Genomic DNA, 17746 nt, shown 5'->3' with positions numbered 1-17746 from the left:
CCCTTTCCCAGTCCCCTCCCAGTCCAAACCAGTTCCCCCCTCAGTTTGGGGATCTCCCACCCCATTTTGGGGCAAAATCCACCGATTTCGGGCGCGCTCGCCCTCACCCTCCCCCAATTTGGGGTCCCCTTGGTGGCTCCCCCCCCCAATTTGGGGGGGGGGCCCTAAAAAAAAAAATCCCCCCCCTCCCCCTCATTAACTCCTTAACGAGGCGGGGAGGGGGGAGGAGCTTGTGAGGGGGCGGGGCTACACAGCAGCCCCGCCTCCCCCGGGGCTTTCTTAAAGGGGCCGCGCCCCTAATTTTTTGGGGGGGGGGTTAAAAATTTGGGGGGTGCCCCCATTTTTTGGGTGTCCCCCCCCCCCCCCAAAAAAAAAAATGAACCAATGTGGTTCGGGGAATTCATTTCACGGAAATGGGGGGGGTGGGGGGCCCCACCCCCCGAAATTGGGCGATTTCACGGAAATCACGAAAAACGAAGGCGGCGGGGGGGGTGGGGGGGGGCTTTTGGGGTGCCCCCCCCCCCCATGATGTCACATCCCGCCCTCTGATGACGTCATCTAGGAGGTGGGGGAAGGGCGGCGCGCCCCCCGGCGGCTCTTCAGGAGGAGGCGGAGCTGGGGGGGGAGAGGGGAGAAAAAGGGGGGGTCAAAACCCCAAAATCTTGGGGTTTGACCCCAAAATTTTGGAGGGGGTAGGGGAGGCCCCATAGTTTGGGGCTGCCCCAGGATTTTGGGGTTTGGCCCCAAAATCCTGGGGGGGGGGGAGCCCTGAAATAATTGGGGAGGGGGCGCATCGATTTGGGGGAGGGACGCCAAAATTTAGGGTGAGAAATAAGGAATTTGGGGTCAGGCTCAGCTTCGGAGCACCGCAGAGGGGTTTTGGGGTGAAAAGTCAGGATTTGGGGTACGGGGATGGTTTGGGGGGGGAAGAGCAGCAGGTTTTGGGGGGGTGGTGGCTGGATTTGGGGACAAAGTTCCAGGAATTGGGGGTTTTGGGGTCATTAGGGAGGGGAGTGGGTGCAGTTTTGGGGCAAAGCAGCAGGATTTGGGGATTCTGGGGTCATTTATGGGGTTCAGCGGTGCAATTTTGGGGCAAAGCAGTAGGATTTGGGACACAACGGCTGGATTTGGGGCTTTTGGGGTCATTCAGGGGGGGTTCAGTGGTCCAATTCTGGGGCACAGCAGTAGGATTTAGGGATTCTGGGGTCATTTATAGGATTTGGGGCATAGCAGCCGGATTTGGGGACTCTGGGTCCATTTATGGGATTCAGCGGCTCAGTTTTGGGGCAAAGCAGCTAGATTTAGCAGTTTTGGGGTCATTATGGGTTTTGGGTGCAAAGCAGCCAGATTTGGGGATTGTGGGGTCATTCAGGGGGGTTCAGCAGTGTAATTTTGGGGCACAACAGTTGGATTTGGGGATTCTGGAGTCAGTTACGGGGTTCAGTGGTGCCATTTGGGTGCAAAGCAGCCGGATTTGGGAGTAAAGCAGCAGGATTTAGGGCTTCTGGGGTCATTTGGGGGGGTTCAGCAATGCAATTTTGGGGCAAAGCAGTAGGATTTGGGGATTCTGGGGTCATTTATAGGATTTGGGGCACCGCATCAGGATATGGGAACTCTTGGTCCATTTATGGGGTTCAGCGGCTCAATTTTGGGGCAAAGTAGTTGGATTTGGGGTTTCTGGAGTCATTTATAGGATTTGGGGCACAGCAGCAGGATTTGGGGACTCTGGGTCCATTTATGGGGTTCAGCAGCTCAATTTTGGGGCAAAGCAGTTGGATTTCGGGATTCTGGGGTAATTTGGGGGGGGTTCAGCGGTTCAATTTTGGGACAAAGCAGTTGGATTTGAGGATTCTGGGGTCATTGATAGGATTTGGGGCACAGCAGCTGGATTCAGCGATTCTGGGCTCAATTGCAGGGTTTCCGCGGTGCCGTTTGGGTGCAAAGCAGCTGGATTTGGGAGTAAAGCAGCAGGATTTAGGGCTTCTGGGGTCATTTGGGGGGGTTCAGCAGTGCAATTTTGGGGCAAAGCAGTAGGATTTGGGGATTCTGGGGTCATTTATAGGATTTGGGGCACCGCAGCAGGATTTGGGAACTCTTGGTCCATTTATGGGGTTCAGCAGCTCAATTTTGGGGCAAAGTAGTTGGATTTGGGGTTTCTGGAGTCATTTATAGGATTTGGGGCACAGCAGCAGGATTTGGGGACTCTGGGTCCATTTATGGGGTTCAGCAGCTCAATTTTGGGGCAAAGTAGTTGGATTTGGGGTTTCTGGAGTCATTTATAGGATTTGGGGCACAGCAGCAGGATTTGGGGACTCTGGGTCCATTTATGGGGTTCAGCAGCTCAATTTTGGGGCAAAGCAGTTGGATTTCGGGATTCTGGGGTAATTTGGGGGGGGTTCAGTGGTTCAATTTTGGGACAAAGCAGTTGGATTTGGGGATTCTGGGGCCATTGATAGGATTTGGGGCACAGCAGCTGGATTCAGCGATTCTGGGCTCAATTGCAGGGTTTCCGCGGTGCCGTTTGGGTGCAAAGCAGCTGGATTTGGGAGTAAAGCAGCAGGATTTAGGGCTTCTGGGGTCATTTGGGGGGGTTCAGCAGTGCAATTTTGGGGCAAAGCAGTTGGATTTGGGGTTTCTGGAGTCATTTATAGGATTTGGGGCACCGCATCAGGATATGGGGACTCTGGGTCCATTTATGGGGTTCAGCGGCTCAATTTTGGGGCAAAGCAGTTGGATTTCGGGATTCTGGGGTCATTTGGGGGGGGGGGTTCAGCAGTTCAATTTTGGGACCAAGCAGTTGGATTTGGGGATTCTGGGGCCATTGATAGGATTTGGGGCACAGCAGCCGGATTCAGTGATTCTGGGCTCGTTTGTGGGGTTTCTGCGGTGCCGTTTGGGTGCAAACCAGCCGGATTTGGATTTTTTGGGGGGGGTCGAGTCTCACCTGGTCCCCGGGGGGGCCGGGGGGCAGCAGGCCGTGGGGCAGGTCGTGCTCCAGGTTGCGGGCGCCGGGGTCGGCCCCCCAGGCCAGCAGCAGCCGCACCAGGGGCTCCTGGCTGGGCCCCCCCGGCAGCGCCGCCGCCATGTGCAGGGGGGTGTTCCCGTGGGCCTGGGGGGGGGGACACGGGGGGGACACGTCAGCCTGGGGGTGCCCCTGGGGCCCATAGGGACCCCTAGGGGCCTCCAGAACCCCTATAGTGCTCCTGGAGCCCATAGGGACCTCCGGAACCCCTATGGGGCTTCTATGGTCTATAGGGACCCATAGGGACCTCCAACCCCCCCATGGTGCTCCTGAGACCTACAGGGACTCCCAGACTCCCTACAGGGCTCGTATGGTCTATAAGGACCCCTAGGGACCTCCAGAACCCCTATAGTGCTCCTGGAGCCCATAGGGACCTCCAGAACCCCGTAGACACCCTACAGGTCCATAGGTGCCCTATAGTGCTCCTGGGGCCCATAGGGACCTCCAGAACCCCTATGGGGCTTCTATGGTCTATAGGGACCCCTAGGGACCTCCAGAACCCCTATAGTGCTCCTGGGGCCTATAGGGACGTCCGGAACCTCTACGGGGTTTCTATGCCCTATAGGGACCCCTAGGTACCCCCACACCCCCATGGTGCTTGTATGGTCTATAGGGACCCATAGGGACCTCCAGAACCCCTGTAGTGCTCCTGGAGCCCATAGGGACCTCTGGAACCTCTATGGGGCTTCTATGGTCTATAGGAGCCTATAGGGACCTCCAGAACCCCTATAGTGCTCCTGGAGCCCATAGGGACCTCCGGAACCTCTATGGGGCTTCTATGGTCTATAGGGATCCATAGGGACCTCCAATCCCCCCATGGTGCTTGCATAGTCTATAGGGACCTATTTGGACCTCCAGAACCCCTATAGTGCTCCTGGGACCTATAGGGACCTCCAACGCCCCCATGGTGCTCCTGGAATCCATAGGGTCCCCTAGAGACCTCCAGAACCCCTACAGGGCTCCTATGATCTATAGGGACCCATAGGGACCTCCAAATCCCCCAGGGTGCTCCTGGGACCCATAGGGACTTCGAGAACCCCTACGAGGCTTCTATGGTTTGTAGGGACCCATAGGGACCTCCAGAACCCCTGTAGTGCTCCTGGGGCCTATAGGGACCTCCAGAACCCCTACGGGGCTTCTATGGTCTATAGGGACCCATAGGGACCTCCAACCTCCCCATGGTGCTTGTATGGTCTATACGGACCCACAGGGACCTCCAGAACCCCTATAGTGCTCCTGGGACCCATAGGGACCTCCAGAACCTCTACGGGGTTTCTATGCTCTATAGGGACCCATAGGGAGCCCCACACCCCCATGGTGCTTGTATGGTCTATAGGGACCCCTAGGAACCTCCAGAACCCCTATAGTGCTCCTGGGGCCCATAGGGACCTCCAGACCCCCTACAGTGCTCCTATGGTCTATAGGGGCCCATAGGGACCTCCAGAACCCCTATAGTGCTCCTGGGGCCCATAGGGACCTCCGGAACCTCTACAGGGCTTCCATGGTCTATAGGGTCCCATAGGGACCTCCAGGCTCCCCTAGGGTGCTCCTGCGCCCCATAGGGGCTTCCAGGGACCTCCAAGACCCCCTTGGCACCCCTAGGACCCACAGGGACCTATAGGAGCCGTAGCAATTTGTAGGGACTTACAGGGACCTGTAGGACCCATAGGTACCAACAGGTCCCAGAAGGGCCCATGGGCACCTATAGGAACCCACTGACAACTATAGGGGACCCAGAGGGACCTATAGGACCCATAGGTGCCAGCAGAAGTGTCAATAGACACCTATAGGGACCCATAGGGACCTATAGGCACCAACAAGGGCATCTATAGGGACCGTAGATACCCACAGGGACCCAGCAAGGGCCATGGGCACCCCAAGGGACCTATAGCGACCCCATAGGCACCATCAGGTACCCACAGGGACCCACGGGCGCTCACAGGGATCTAGAGAGACCTATAGGACCCATAGGGAACCCCAGAGCCCCCCATGGAGGTCCCAGCACCCAGAGGCCCCCACATACCCCATAAGTTTCCTGGAGACCCCATAGACAGCTCCGCCCCCATGTAGGGCCCCGCTCGCCATAATCCCCACATAGGGCCCTATATAGGTCCATAGGTGCCCCATAGGTGCCCTATAGGTGCCCTTTAGGTGCCCTATAGACACGCTATAGGTGCCCACAGACACCCTATAGGTGCCCCATAGATCCATAGATGCCCGTAGGTCCCCTATAGGTTCATAGGTGCCCCATAGGTGCCCCAAAGATACCCATAGTTGCCCTATAGGTTCATGGGTGCCCCATAGATATCCCAGAGGTACCCCATAGATGCCCTGTAGGTCCATAGGTGCCCTATAGATGCCCCATAGGTGCCCATAAATGTCCTATAGGTCCATAGGTACCCCATAGGTACCCCATAGATATCCTACAGGTCCATAGGTGCCCATAGGTGCGCCATAGGTGCCCCATACATGCCCCATATGTCCTTAGGTTCCCCATAGACACCATATAGATGCCCTATAGGTACCCATAGCTGCCCTGTAGGTCCGTGGGTGCCCCATATATGCCCTATAGGTTCATAGGTGCCCCATAGGTGCCCTATAGGTGCCCCACAGCTACCCCATAGATGCCCTACAGGTCCATAGGTGCCTTATAGGTGCCAAAGATGCCCCATAGACGCCCCATAGGTCCATGGGTGCCCCATAGACACAATTTAGATGCCCCATAGGTGCCCCGTAGGTGCCCTATAGGTGCCCCATAGGTGCCCATAGATCACCTACAGATCCATAGGTGCCTCATAGATGCCCTATAGATGCCCCATAGACACCCCATAGATGCCCTATAGGTCCATAGGTGCCCCATAGGTGCCCCATAGGTGCCCCATAGATGCCCCATAGATGACCATAAATGTCCTACAGGTCCATAGGTGCCCCATAGACACCCTATAGACACCCCTTAGGTACCTGTAGATGCCCTATAGGTGCCCCATAGGTGCTCATAGATGTCCTACAGGTCCATAGATGCCCCATAGGTGCCCTATAGGTGCCCTATAGGTGCCCATAGATATCCCATAGGTGCCCCATAGATGTCCTATAGGTCCATAGGTGCCCCATAGGTGCCCCATAGGTGCCCCATAGGTGCCCATAGATCACCTACAGGTCCATAGGTTCCCTATAGGTGCCCATAGATGTTCTATAGGTCCATAGGTGCCCCTTAGATGCTCCATAGGTGCCCTACAGGTCCATAGGTGCCCATAGGTGCCCTATAGGTGCCCCATAGGTATCCCATAGATGCCCTACAGGTCCATAGGTGCCCCATAGGTGCCCTATAGGTGCCCCATAGGTGCCCATAAATGTCCTATAGATCCATAGGTGCCCCATAGACACCCCATAGATGCCCTATGGGTCCATAGGTGCCCCATAGGTGCCCTGTAGGTGCCCCATAGGTGCCCATAGATGCCCTACAAGTCCATAGGTGCCCCATAGGTGCCCTGTAGGTCCATGGGTGTCCCATAGATGCCCCATAGGTGCCCCACAGGTACCCCATAGATGCCCTGTAGGTCCATAGGTGCCCCATAGGTACCCCATAGATATCCTACAGGTCCATAGGTGCCCATAGGTGCCCCATAGGTGCCCCATAGGCGCCCCCCGGCCCCACAGCTCGTTACCTTCATGTTAACGAGGCGGGGGGCCACCCCGGGCTGGCGCAGCAGGAGGTGGGTGAGGGCCAGGTTGCCCCCCCTGACGGCCAAGTGCAGCACGGTCTGGCTGCTCTTCATGTCCTATAAGGGGGGGGGGACACACCAAGGGGGGGCCGTCACCCATGGGTGCCCCCCAGCACCCCAAAAAGGGGGTGTGTGCCCCCCCCCCAAAAAAAAATCCCATACCTGGCTGCCGCAGTCGGCCCCCATCCGCAGCAGGAGCTCGACGCAGAGGAGCCGCTCCTGGGGGGTCGGGGTTGGGGGGGGGGGACCCCCGGAGACCCCCCCCCCGCCACGCAGGGAGGCGTTATGGGACAGCACGGCGCAGTGCAGGGGGGTCTGGCCTGGGGGGGGTTAATTGGGGGGGGGGGCGAAAAGGGGTGGTCACTCCCCGCCCCCAAAAATGAGGGGATTCCTCCCAAAGTGGGGGCGACCCCATTGATAGCCCCAAATTCCAGTTGTGTCCCCCCCCCAAGTCGAAGAGCACCCCCACCCACAAGTTTGACGCCCCCCCTCCCCCGAAAGCAAGGACCCCAAAAAACAAGCACCCCCCAATCACCTCCGCCCCCAAAAATCAGGGGATTCGCCCCAAAACTGGGGGTGACCCCATTGACAGCCCCGAATTGCCCTAATATGAGCTCCACCCCCCCCCAAATTGAGGTTGCTCCCCCCAAAGAGCCCCCAATGGGACCCCCCCCAAAAAATTGAGACCCCCCCCACCTCCAATTCTCCCCCCCTAAAACAAGGAACCCCCAAAACATGGGGGCCCCTAAATCCTTCCTTTATCACCCCAAATAGGGACCCCCCCCAAAAAAAAAAACCACAAATTTGTCCCCCCCCCCAAACCCTAAAACTGACCCTCCCCCCTTCAAAGACCCCCCCCAAAATTGGGGACAACCAAGGGACCCCCCCCCCAAAGGATGCCCCAAACCAGACCCCTCTCCCCGTGACCCCATAAATTGGGGGGCCCCCAAGACGCCCCCCCTGTGGGATTGGGGTTGCCCCCCCCCCCAAAATTTTACCTTCAAAGTTCCTGGCCTCCACGTTGACCGGGACCCCCGACGCCATCACAGCCTGGGGGGGGGGGCAGGGGGGTGGGTTTTTGGGGTGCCCCTGGATCCCCCGGGGGGATTTTGTGGGGTCCGGACCCCCGGGGGGGCGTTTTAGGGTGTCCCCAGGGTGGGTTTTGGGGTGCCCCCATAGGGTGGGGTGGGATGCCCTGGCCCACAAAGGGTGGTTTTGGGGTGCTGGGGTGTCCATGGGGTGGTTTTGGGGTGTCCCCAAACACCCAGGTCCCTATGGGGCAGTTTTGGGGTGCCTGGGTCCCCATGTGGTGGTTTTGGGGTTCTGGGGTCCCCATGGGATGGTTTTGGGGTGCCCCTTGGGTTGGTTTTGGGGTGCCTAGGTTCCCATGGGGTGGTTTTGGGGTGGTTTTGGGGTCCTGGGGTCCCCATGGGGGTGGTTTTGGGGTTCCTGGGTCCCCATGGGGTGGTTTTGTGATGGTTTTGGGATCCTGGGGCTCCCATGGGGTGGTTTTGGGGTACCCTTTGTGTTGGTTTTGGGGTTCCGGGGTCCCCATGGGGTGGTTTTGGGATGGTTTGGGGGTTGTGGGGTTCCCATGGGGTGGTTTTAGGGTCCCCATAAGATGGTTATGGGATGGTTTTGGGGTTCTGGGGTCCCCATGGGATAGTTTTGGGGTGCCCCTTGGGTTGGTTTTGGGGTGCCTAGGCTCCCATGGGGTGGTTTTGGGGTGGTTTTGGGGTCCTGGGGTCCCCATGGGGGTGGTTTTGGGGTTCCTGGGTCCCCATGGGGTGGTTTTGGGGTGCCCAGGGGGTGGTTTTGGGATGGTTTTGGGATCCTGGGGTTCCCATGGGGTGGTTTTGGGGTAGCCTTTGTGTTGGTTTTGGGGTTCCGGGGTCCCCATGGGGTGGTTTTGGGATGGTTTGGGGGTTGTAGGGTTCCCATGGGGTGGTTTTGGGGTCCCCATAGGATGGTTATGGGATGGTTTTGGGGTCCTGGCATCCCCATGTGGTTGTTTTGGGGTCCTGGGGTCCCCATGTGGTGGTTTTGGGGTTCTGGGGTCCCCATGGGGTGGTTTTGGGGTGCCCAGGGGGTGATTTTGGGATGGTTTTGGGGCTCTGGGGTTCCCATGGGGTGGTTTTGGGGTGCCCTTTGGGTTGGTTTTGGGGTGCCTGGGTCCCCATGGGGTGGTTTTGGTGGCCCCATGTGGTGGTTTGGGGATAGTTTTGGGTTTCTGGGGTTCCCATGGGATGGTTTTGGGGTAGCCTTTGTGTTGGTTTTGGGGTTCCGGGGTCTCCATGGGGTGGTTTTGGGATGGTTTGGGGGTTCTGGTGTTCCCATGGGGTGGTTTTAGGGTCCCCATAAGATGGTTATGGGATGGTTTTGAGGTCCTGGGGTCCCCATGTAGTGGTTTTGGGGTTCTGGGGTCCCCATCGGCTGGTTTTGGGGTGCCCAGGGGGTGGTTTTGGGATGGTTTTGGGGTCCTGGGGTTCCCATGGGGTGGTTTTGGGATCCTGGGGTTCCCATGGGGTGGTTTTGGGATCCTGGGGTTCTCATGGGGTGGTTTTGGGATGGTTTTGGGTTTCCTGGTTTCCCATGGGATGGTTTTGGGGTCCTGGGGTTCCTACTGGGTGGTTTTGGGGTCCCCATGGGGTGGTTTTGGAGTTCCTGGATCCCATGGGGTGGTTTTGGGGTTCCCATGGGATGGTTTTGGGGTTCAGGGGTTCCCATGGGGTGTTTTTGGGATGGTTTTTGGGTTCCTGGTTTCCCATGGGATGCTTTTGGGGTTCCTGGGTCCCCATGGGTTGGTTTTGGTGGCCCCATAGGATGGTTATGGGATATTTTGGGGTCCCTGTGGGGTGGTTTTGGGGTTCCGGGATCCCCATAGGATATTTTTTGGGCTGGTTTGGGGCTGGTTTGGGGCTGGTTTGGGGCTTCCTACTTCCCCATGGGGACGATTTAGGGATTCCGGGCCCTTCATACTCTAATTTCGGGGTGCTCGCGGGATTGCTTTGGGGTCGTTTTTGGGGTCCCTACCTGGAGCACGCGGGGCAGCCCGTAGGTGGCGGCGAGGTGCAGCACCGTGCGCCCGCGGTGGTCGGCGGCATCGGGGTCGGCGCCCAGGGCCAGGAGGTCCCCGAGGACCCCCGGGGCCGCAGCCGCCGCCGCCACCAGCAGCGGGGTCTATGGGGGCAGCGGGGGGCACCCGTTACTGGGGTGCTCCCCGTTGTGCCCCATTAATCCCGTTATTCCCCATTATGGCCCGTTATTGCCCCTTATTCTCCATTTTTCCCCATTATTCCCCGTTATTCCCCATTATACCCCATTATACCCCATTATTTCCCATTATACCCCATTACATCCTATTATTCCCCATTACACCCCATTATTCCCCATTACATCCCATTATTCCCCATTACACCCCATTATACCCCGTTATACCCCATTATTCCCCATTTTCCCCATTACTCCCCACTGCTGCCCCATTTACCCCATAACCTCATTATCCCACCCCCACGACCCCATTATTCCCCCATTCCCCCCCATAATCTCATTATCCCACTCCCACGACCCCATTATTCCCCCATTCCCCCCATAACCTCATTATCCCACCCCCACAACCCCATTATTCCCCCATTACCCCCATAACCTCATTATCTCACCCCCACGACCCCATTATTCTCCCATTCCCCCCATAACCTCATTATCCCGCCCCCACAACCCCATTATTCCTCCATACCCCCCCATAACCTTATTATCCCACCCCCACGACCCCATTATTCCCCCATAACCTCATTATCCCACCCCCATGACCCCATTATTCCCCTGTTTCCCCCCTAACCTCATTATCCCTTCCCCCCGACCCCATTACTGCCCCGTTCCCCCCCCGACCCCATAATTCCCCCGTACCTTCCCGCGGTGCTCGCGCAGCTCCAGTTGCCCCAGTGCCTTGAAGACCTCGGCGGCCGCCCGGGCGGGGGCGCGCAGCCCCCGGGCACACAGCACGTGCAGGAGCCTGGGGGGGGGGACGGGGTTTTGGGGTGGGGGGCAACACTCCCCCCTTGTCGGCCCCATTGACCTACCCGGGATGGTGTCATCCCCCGGTGTCACCTCATTGACCCTATTGCCCCCCATTGACCCTATTGACTCCCCGTTGACCCTATTGACTCCCATTGACCCTATTGCCCCCCATTGACCCTATCGCCCCCCATTGACCCTATTGCCCCCCATTGACCCTATTGACTCCCAGTTGACCCTATTTCCCCCCCATTGCCCCCTTGGCCCTTCATTAACCCCATTGCCCCCCCCATTGCCCCCTTGGCCCTTCATTGACCCTATTGCCCCCCCATTGACCCTATTGCCCCTCGATTGCCCCCTTGGCCCTTCATTGACCTTATTGCCCCCCTTGGCCCTTCATTTACCCTATTGCCCCCCTCATTGCCCTCATTGACCCTATTGCCCCCCCCGTTGACCCTATTGCCCCCCGTTGACCCTATTGCCCCCCATTGACCCTATTGCCCGCCCAGTTGACCCTATTGCCCCCCATTGACCCTATTGCCCCCCCATTGACCCTATTGTCCCCCATTGACCCTATCGCCCCCCATTGACCCTATTGCCCCCCCATTGACCCTATTGCCCCCCCATTGACCTTATTGTCTCCCATTGACCCTATTGACTCCCCGTTGACCCTATTGCTCCCCAGTTGACCCTATTGCCCCCCATTGACCCTATTGACTCCCAGTTGATCCTATTGCCCCCCATTGACCCTATTGCCCCCCATTGACCCTATTGACTCCCAATTGACCCTATTGGCCCCCATTGACCCTATTGACTCCCAGTTGACCCTATTGCCCCCCCATTGACCTTATTGCCTCCCATTGACCCTATTGCCCCCCCATTGACCCTATTGCCCCCCATTGACCCTATCGCCCCCCATTGACCCTATTGCCCCCCCAATGACCCTATTGCCCCCCCATTGACCTTATTGTCTCCCATTGACCCTATTGCCCCCCCATTGACCCTATTGCCCCCCATTGACCCTATCGCCCCCCATTGACCCTATTGCCCCCCCAATGACCCTATTGCCCCCCCATTGACCTTATTGTCTCCCATTGACCCTATTGCCCCCCATTGACCCTATCGCCCCCCATTGACCCTATTGCCTCTCAGTTGACCCTATTGCCCCCCATTGATCCTATTGCCCCCCAATTGACACTATTGCCCCCCATTGACCCTATTGCCCCCCCATTGACCCTATTGCCCCCCATTGACCCTATTGACTCCCAGTTGACCCTATTGCCCCCCATTGACCCTATCACCCCCCCATTGACCCTATTACCCCCCATTGCCCCCATTGAGCCCCAACTGCCCCCACCGACCCCATTGCCCCCCCTCACTGACCCCATTACCCCCCCGCTCTCCCACTTGCCCCCATTGACCCCTCATCAACCCCATTGGCCCTCCCTTGCCACCGTTGCCCCCCCATTGGCCCCATTGCCCCCACCACCCCACTGACCCCATTCCCCACCCCCACCCCATTGACCCCGTTCCCCCCCCCACCCCACTGACCCTATTACCCCCCCGTGCCCCCTCCTCACGTGTCGCCCTCCTCGTCCTGCCGCAGCAGCTCCCGGGGGTCCAGGGCCCGCAGCGCCGCCCGGGCGGCCGCCAGCTCCCCGGGGTCCGGTTCGGGATCGGGGTCGGGGATTGGGATCGACCCCCCCGGGACAACCCCGATGTCACCCCCCGGCGGCGGCGGGAGGGCCCAGGGAGGGCCGGGGGGAACGAAGGGGGCGGCAGCCTGGGGGGGGGGGAAGGTTTATTGGCCCTATTGCCCCTTGTCTTGCCCCATTGAGCCTATTACTTCCCCATTGACCCTATTACCCCCCCGTTGACCCTATTACCCCCCCATTGACCCTATTACCCCCTCGTTGACCCTGTTACCCCCCCGTTGACCCTACTGCCCCCCTATTGCCCCTATACTCCCCCATTGCCCCCATACCGCCCCATTGACCCTATCATGCCCCCGTTGACCCTATTACCCCCCCATTGACCCTATTGCCCCGTATTGCCCCCATACACTCCCATTGATCCTATTACCCTCCCATTGACCCTATTATGCCTCCATTGACCCTATTTATCCCATACTCCCCCATTGACCCTATTACGCTCCCCGTTGACCCTATTACCCCCCCCCCCATTGACCCTACTGCCCCCCTATTGCCCCCATACCCCTTATTGACCCTATTACGCTCCCTGTTGACCCTATTACCCCCCTCATTGACCCTACTGCCCCCCTATTGCCCCCATACCCCTTACTGACCCTATTACTCCCCCCATTGACTTACTGGCCCTCTACGGCCCCCATACTCCTCCCATTGACCCCATACCCCCCCACTGACCCTATTACCCCCCCACTGATCCTATTGCCCCTCCCATTTCCCCATTGACATCCCCATAGCCCTTCTTGCCCCCATTGCACCCATCTTACCCCTATTGCCCCCCTTGACCCTATTAGATCCCATCTTGCCCCTATTGCCACCCCTTGCCCTATTGCCCCTATATTCTGCCCCATTGCCTCCCTTGACCCTATTGCCCTGCACCTTGCCCCTATTGCCCCCATATCTGGCCCTATTGCCCCCCATCTTGCCCCTATTGCCCCATTGCCCCTATATTCCACCCCACTGCCCCCCCTTGCCCCTATTGCCCCCCATCTTTCCCCTATTGCCCCATATCCTGCCCTATTGCCCCCCGTTACCCTATTGCCCCCCATCTTGCCCTATTGCCCCCCCTTGCCCCTATTGCCCCATATCCTGCCCAATTGCCCCCCCCTTGACCCTATTGCCCCCATATTACCCCAATGCCCCTATATCTTGTCCAATTGCCCCCCCTTGCCCCTATTGCCCCTATATCCCACCCCATTGCCCCCCTTGTCCCTATTGCCCCCATATTACCCCACTGCCCCTATATCCTGCCCCATTCCCCCCCTTGACCCTATTGCCCCATATCCTACCCCATTGCCCCCCTTGACCCTATTGCCCCTATATCCTTCCCCATTGCCCGCCCTTGACCCTATTGCCCCTATATCCTTCCCCATTCCCCCCCTTGACCCTATTGCCCCATATCCCACCCCATTGCCCCCCCTTGACCCTATTGCCCCCATATTACCCCACTGCCCCTATATCTTGCCCCATTGCCCCCCCTTGACCCTATTGCCCCATATCCTTCCCCATTGCCCCCCTTGCCCCTATTGCCCCTATATCCCACCCCATTGCCCCCCTTGTCCCTATTGCCCCCCATCTTGCCCCTATTGCCCCTATATCCTTCCCCATTCCCCCCCTTGACCCTATTGCCCCATATCCTGCCCAATTGCCCCCCTTGACCCTATTGCCCCCACATTACCCCACTGCCCCTATATCTTGCCCCATTGCCCCCCCTTGCCCCTATTGCCCCTATATCTCACCCCATTGCCCCCCTTGTCCCTATTGCCCCCCATCTTGCCCCTATTGCCCCTATATCCCACCCTATTGCCCCCCTTGTCCCTATTGCTCCCCATCTTGCCCCTATTGCCCCATATCCTACCCCATTGCCCCCCCTTGACCCTATTGCCCCTATATCCCACCCCATTGCCCCCCTTGTCCCTATTGCCCCCCATCTTGCCCCTATTGCCCCTATATCCTTCCCCATTCCCCCCCTTGCCCCTATTGCCCCTATATCCCACCCCATTGCCCCCCTTGACCCTATTGCCCCTATATCCTTCCCCATTGCCCCCCTTGACCCTATTGCCCCTATATCCTTCCCCATTCCCCCCCTTGACCCTATTGCCCCTATATCCCACCCCATTGCCCCCCCCCGCCCCTATTGCCCCCCCAACCCCCCCCATGCCCCTTATGGGTCCCCGCTCACCTCACAGCCCCCTAGGGCGGGGGGCTCGACCCCATAAGCCCCCCCCGGGCCGCCGTGGGGCACAGGGGGGACCCCACAAGCCCCCGGGGGGGGGGTCGCTGGGGGGGGGGCGAGCCAGGGGGCAGCCGGGGGGGGGGATGGGCCGGGGGCACCTGGGGGGGGGGGAAATGGGGTGAGAGGGGGTGGTTATGGGGTCAGGGGGGATATGGGGTCATGGGAGGGTGTGGGGGGGATATGGGGTCATGGGAGGGTGTGGGGGGCTTATGGGGTCATGGGGGTTATGGGGTCATGGGGGGATATGGGGTCATGGGGGGGTGTGGGGGGGATATGGGGTCATGGGGGGAGCATGGGGTCATGGGGGTTATGGGGTCATGGGGGGATATGGGGTCATGGGGGTTATGGGGTCATGGGGATATGGGGTCATGGGGGTTATGGGGTCATGGGGATATGGGGTCATGGGGGGTGTGGGGGGATATGGGGTCATGGGGGGAGCATGGGGTCATGGGGGTTATGGGGTCATGGGGGGATATGGGGTCATGGGGGGGTATCGGGGGGATATAGGGTCATGGGGGTTATGGGGTCATGGGGGGATATGGGGTCATGGGGGTTATGGGGTCATGGGGATATGGGGTCATGGGGGGTGTGGGGGGATATGGGGTCATGGGGGGGCATGGGGTCATGGGGATAGGGGGTGATGGGGGATATGGAGGCATATGGGGTCATGGGGGCATATGGGGTGATGGGGGGATATGGGGGCATATGGGGTCATGGGTGGGTATGGGGGGGATATGGGGCCATGGGGGTTATGGGGTCATGGGGATATGGGGTCATGGAGGGGATATGGGATCATGGGGATATGGGGTCATGGGGGGATATGGGGTCATGGGGAGGCATGGGGTGATGGGGATATGGGGTGATGGGGGGATATGGGGGCATATAGGGTCATGGGGAGGTATGGAGGGGATATGGGGTCATGGGGGTTATGGGGTCATGGGGGATATGGGGTCATAGGGTGGATCTTGGGGAGGTCCGGGGGGATTTGGGGGGGATCTGGAGGGTTCTGGGGTCATGAGGGAAGTATGGGGTCATGGGGGATATGGGGAGGATGTGGGGAGGATATGGGGTCATGGGGGGATATAGGGTCATGGGGAGGCATGGGGTGATGGGGATATGGGGTCATGGGGGTTATGGGGTCATGGGGGATATGGGGTCATGGGAGGGTATGGGGAGGATATGGGGTCATGGGGGGATATGGGGTCATGGCGGGCATTGGGTCATGGGGATATAGGGTCATGGGGATATGGGGTCATGGGGTGGTATGGGGTCATGGGGGGCGGCATGGGGTCATGGGGATAGGGGGTGATGGGGGATATGGGGGCATATGGGGTCATGGGGGGGATGGGGGGATGTAGGTGGGATATGGGGTCATGGGGGTAATATGGGGTCATGGGTGGATATGGGGGGTTATGGGGTCATGGGGGATATGGGGTCATGGGGGGGATATGGGGTCGTGGGGGTTATGGGGTCATGGGGGGGATCTGGGGTCATGGGGGAAGTATGGGGTCATGGGGGATATGGGGTCATGGGGGAGGCATGGGGTCATGGGGATATGGGTCATGGGGAGATATATGGAGGATATAGGGTCAATATAGGGTCATAGGGAGATACGGGGAATATGGGGAGGATGTGGGGAGGATATGGGGTCATGGGGGGATATGGGGGGTTTATGGGGGTGATATGGGGTGGAATAGGGGGTTATGGGGATATGGGGAGATGTGGGGTCATGTAGGGGGGATATGGGGTTATGAGGGGATATGGGGGGATGTAGGGGGGATATGGGGTCATGGGTGGGATCTTGGGGGGGATCTGGGGGGATCTGGGGTTATCTGGAGTCATGGGGGAAGTATGGGGTCGTGGGGGGATATGGGGGAGGCATGGGGGGATATGGGGCGGATATGGGGTCATGGAGGGGGTTGGGAGGGATATGGGGTCATGGGGAGGTATGGGGTGAGATATGGGACTATGGGAAGGGTATGGGGGGATATAGGGTGATGGGGGGGATATGGGGTCATGGGGGAGATTTTGGGAGGATATGGGGTCATGTAGGGGGGATATGGGGTTATGGGGGAATATGGGGGGGATGTAGGTGGGATATGGGGTCATGGGGGGAATATGGGGTCATGGGGGAGGCATGGGGTCATGGGGATATGGGGTCATGGGGAGATATATGGAGGATATAGGGTCAATATAGGGTCATAGGGAGATATGGGGAATATGGGGAGGATGTGGGGAGGATATGGGGTCATGGGGGGATATGGGGGGTTTGTGGGGGTGATATGGGGTGGAATAGGGGGTTATGGGGATATGGGGGTTATGTGGGGTCATGTAGGGGGGATATGGGGTCATGGGGGGATATGGGGGGATGTAGGGGGGATATGGGGTCATGGGTGGGATCTTGGGGGGGATCTGGGGGATCTGGGGTCATGGGGGAAGTATGGGGTCGTGGGGGGATATGGGGGAGGCCATGGGCGGATATGGGGTGGTATGGGTGGATATGGGGGGGATATGGGGTCATGGAGGGGGTTGGGAGGGATATGGGGTCATGGGGGGATATGAGAGGGATATAGGGTCATGGGGAGGTATGGGGTGAGGTATGGGACTATGGGAGGGATATATGGGGTGACGGGGGGGGGTATGGGGTCATGGGGGGATATGGGGAGATGTGGTGGGATATGGGGTCATGGGAAGGGTATGGGGAAGATATAGGGTCATGGGGGATATGGGATAATGGGGGGGTTATGGGGGATATGGGGGACATGGGGGGGATATAGGGGGATATGGGGTCGTGGGGTTTATATGGGGTCATGGAGAGATGTAGGGGGGATATAGGGTCATGGGGGGTGTGGGGAATATGAGGAGGATGTGGGGAGGATATGGGGTCATGGGGGGATATGGGGGGCTTGTGGGGGTGATGTGGGGGGATATGGGGACATCGGGGGTTATGGGGGGGATATGGGGTCGTTGGAGGGATATGGGATCATGGGGGGGGATACGGGGGATATGGGGGGGATATGGGGTCATGGGGGGATATGGGGTCATG

General features: G+C 58.8%; 1 protein-coding gene across 1 annotated transcript; it reads right to left on the bottom strand.

The window, feature by feature from the left end:
- Positions 1-54: 54 nt before the first annotated feature.
- NFKBID (NFKB inhibitor delta) lies at positions 55-14802 on the bottom strand (the record flags this gene model as incomplete). Its single annotated transcript, XM_082785793.1, has 9 exons — positions 55-615; positions 2945-3109; positions 6688-6801; positions 6907-7064; positions 7743-7794; positions 9778-9924; positions 10651-10756; positions 12339-12541; positions 14647-14802. Coding segments are annotated over 9 exons (1158 nt in total), but the record flags the coding sequence as incomplete, so codon positions are not given.
- Positions 14803-17746: the final 2944 nt, after the last annotated feature.

This window comes from Aythya marila, assembly GCF_965140915.1.
Source record: "Aythya marila genome assembly, contig: HAP1_HAP1_SCAFFOLD_1048, whole genome shotgun sequence".
In the NCBI taxonomy this organism is placed as follows: Eukaryota; Metazoa; Chordata; class Aves; order Anseriformes; family Anatidae; genus Aythya; species Aythya marila.
The sequence above is the reverse complement of the archived record's forward strand: the minus strand, read 5'-3'. Positions and strand labels throughout refer to the sequence as shown.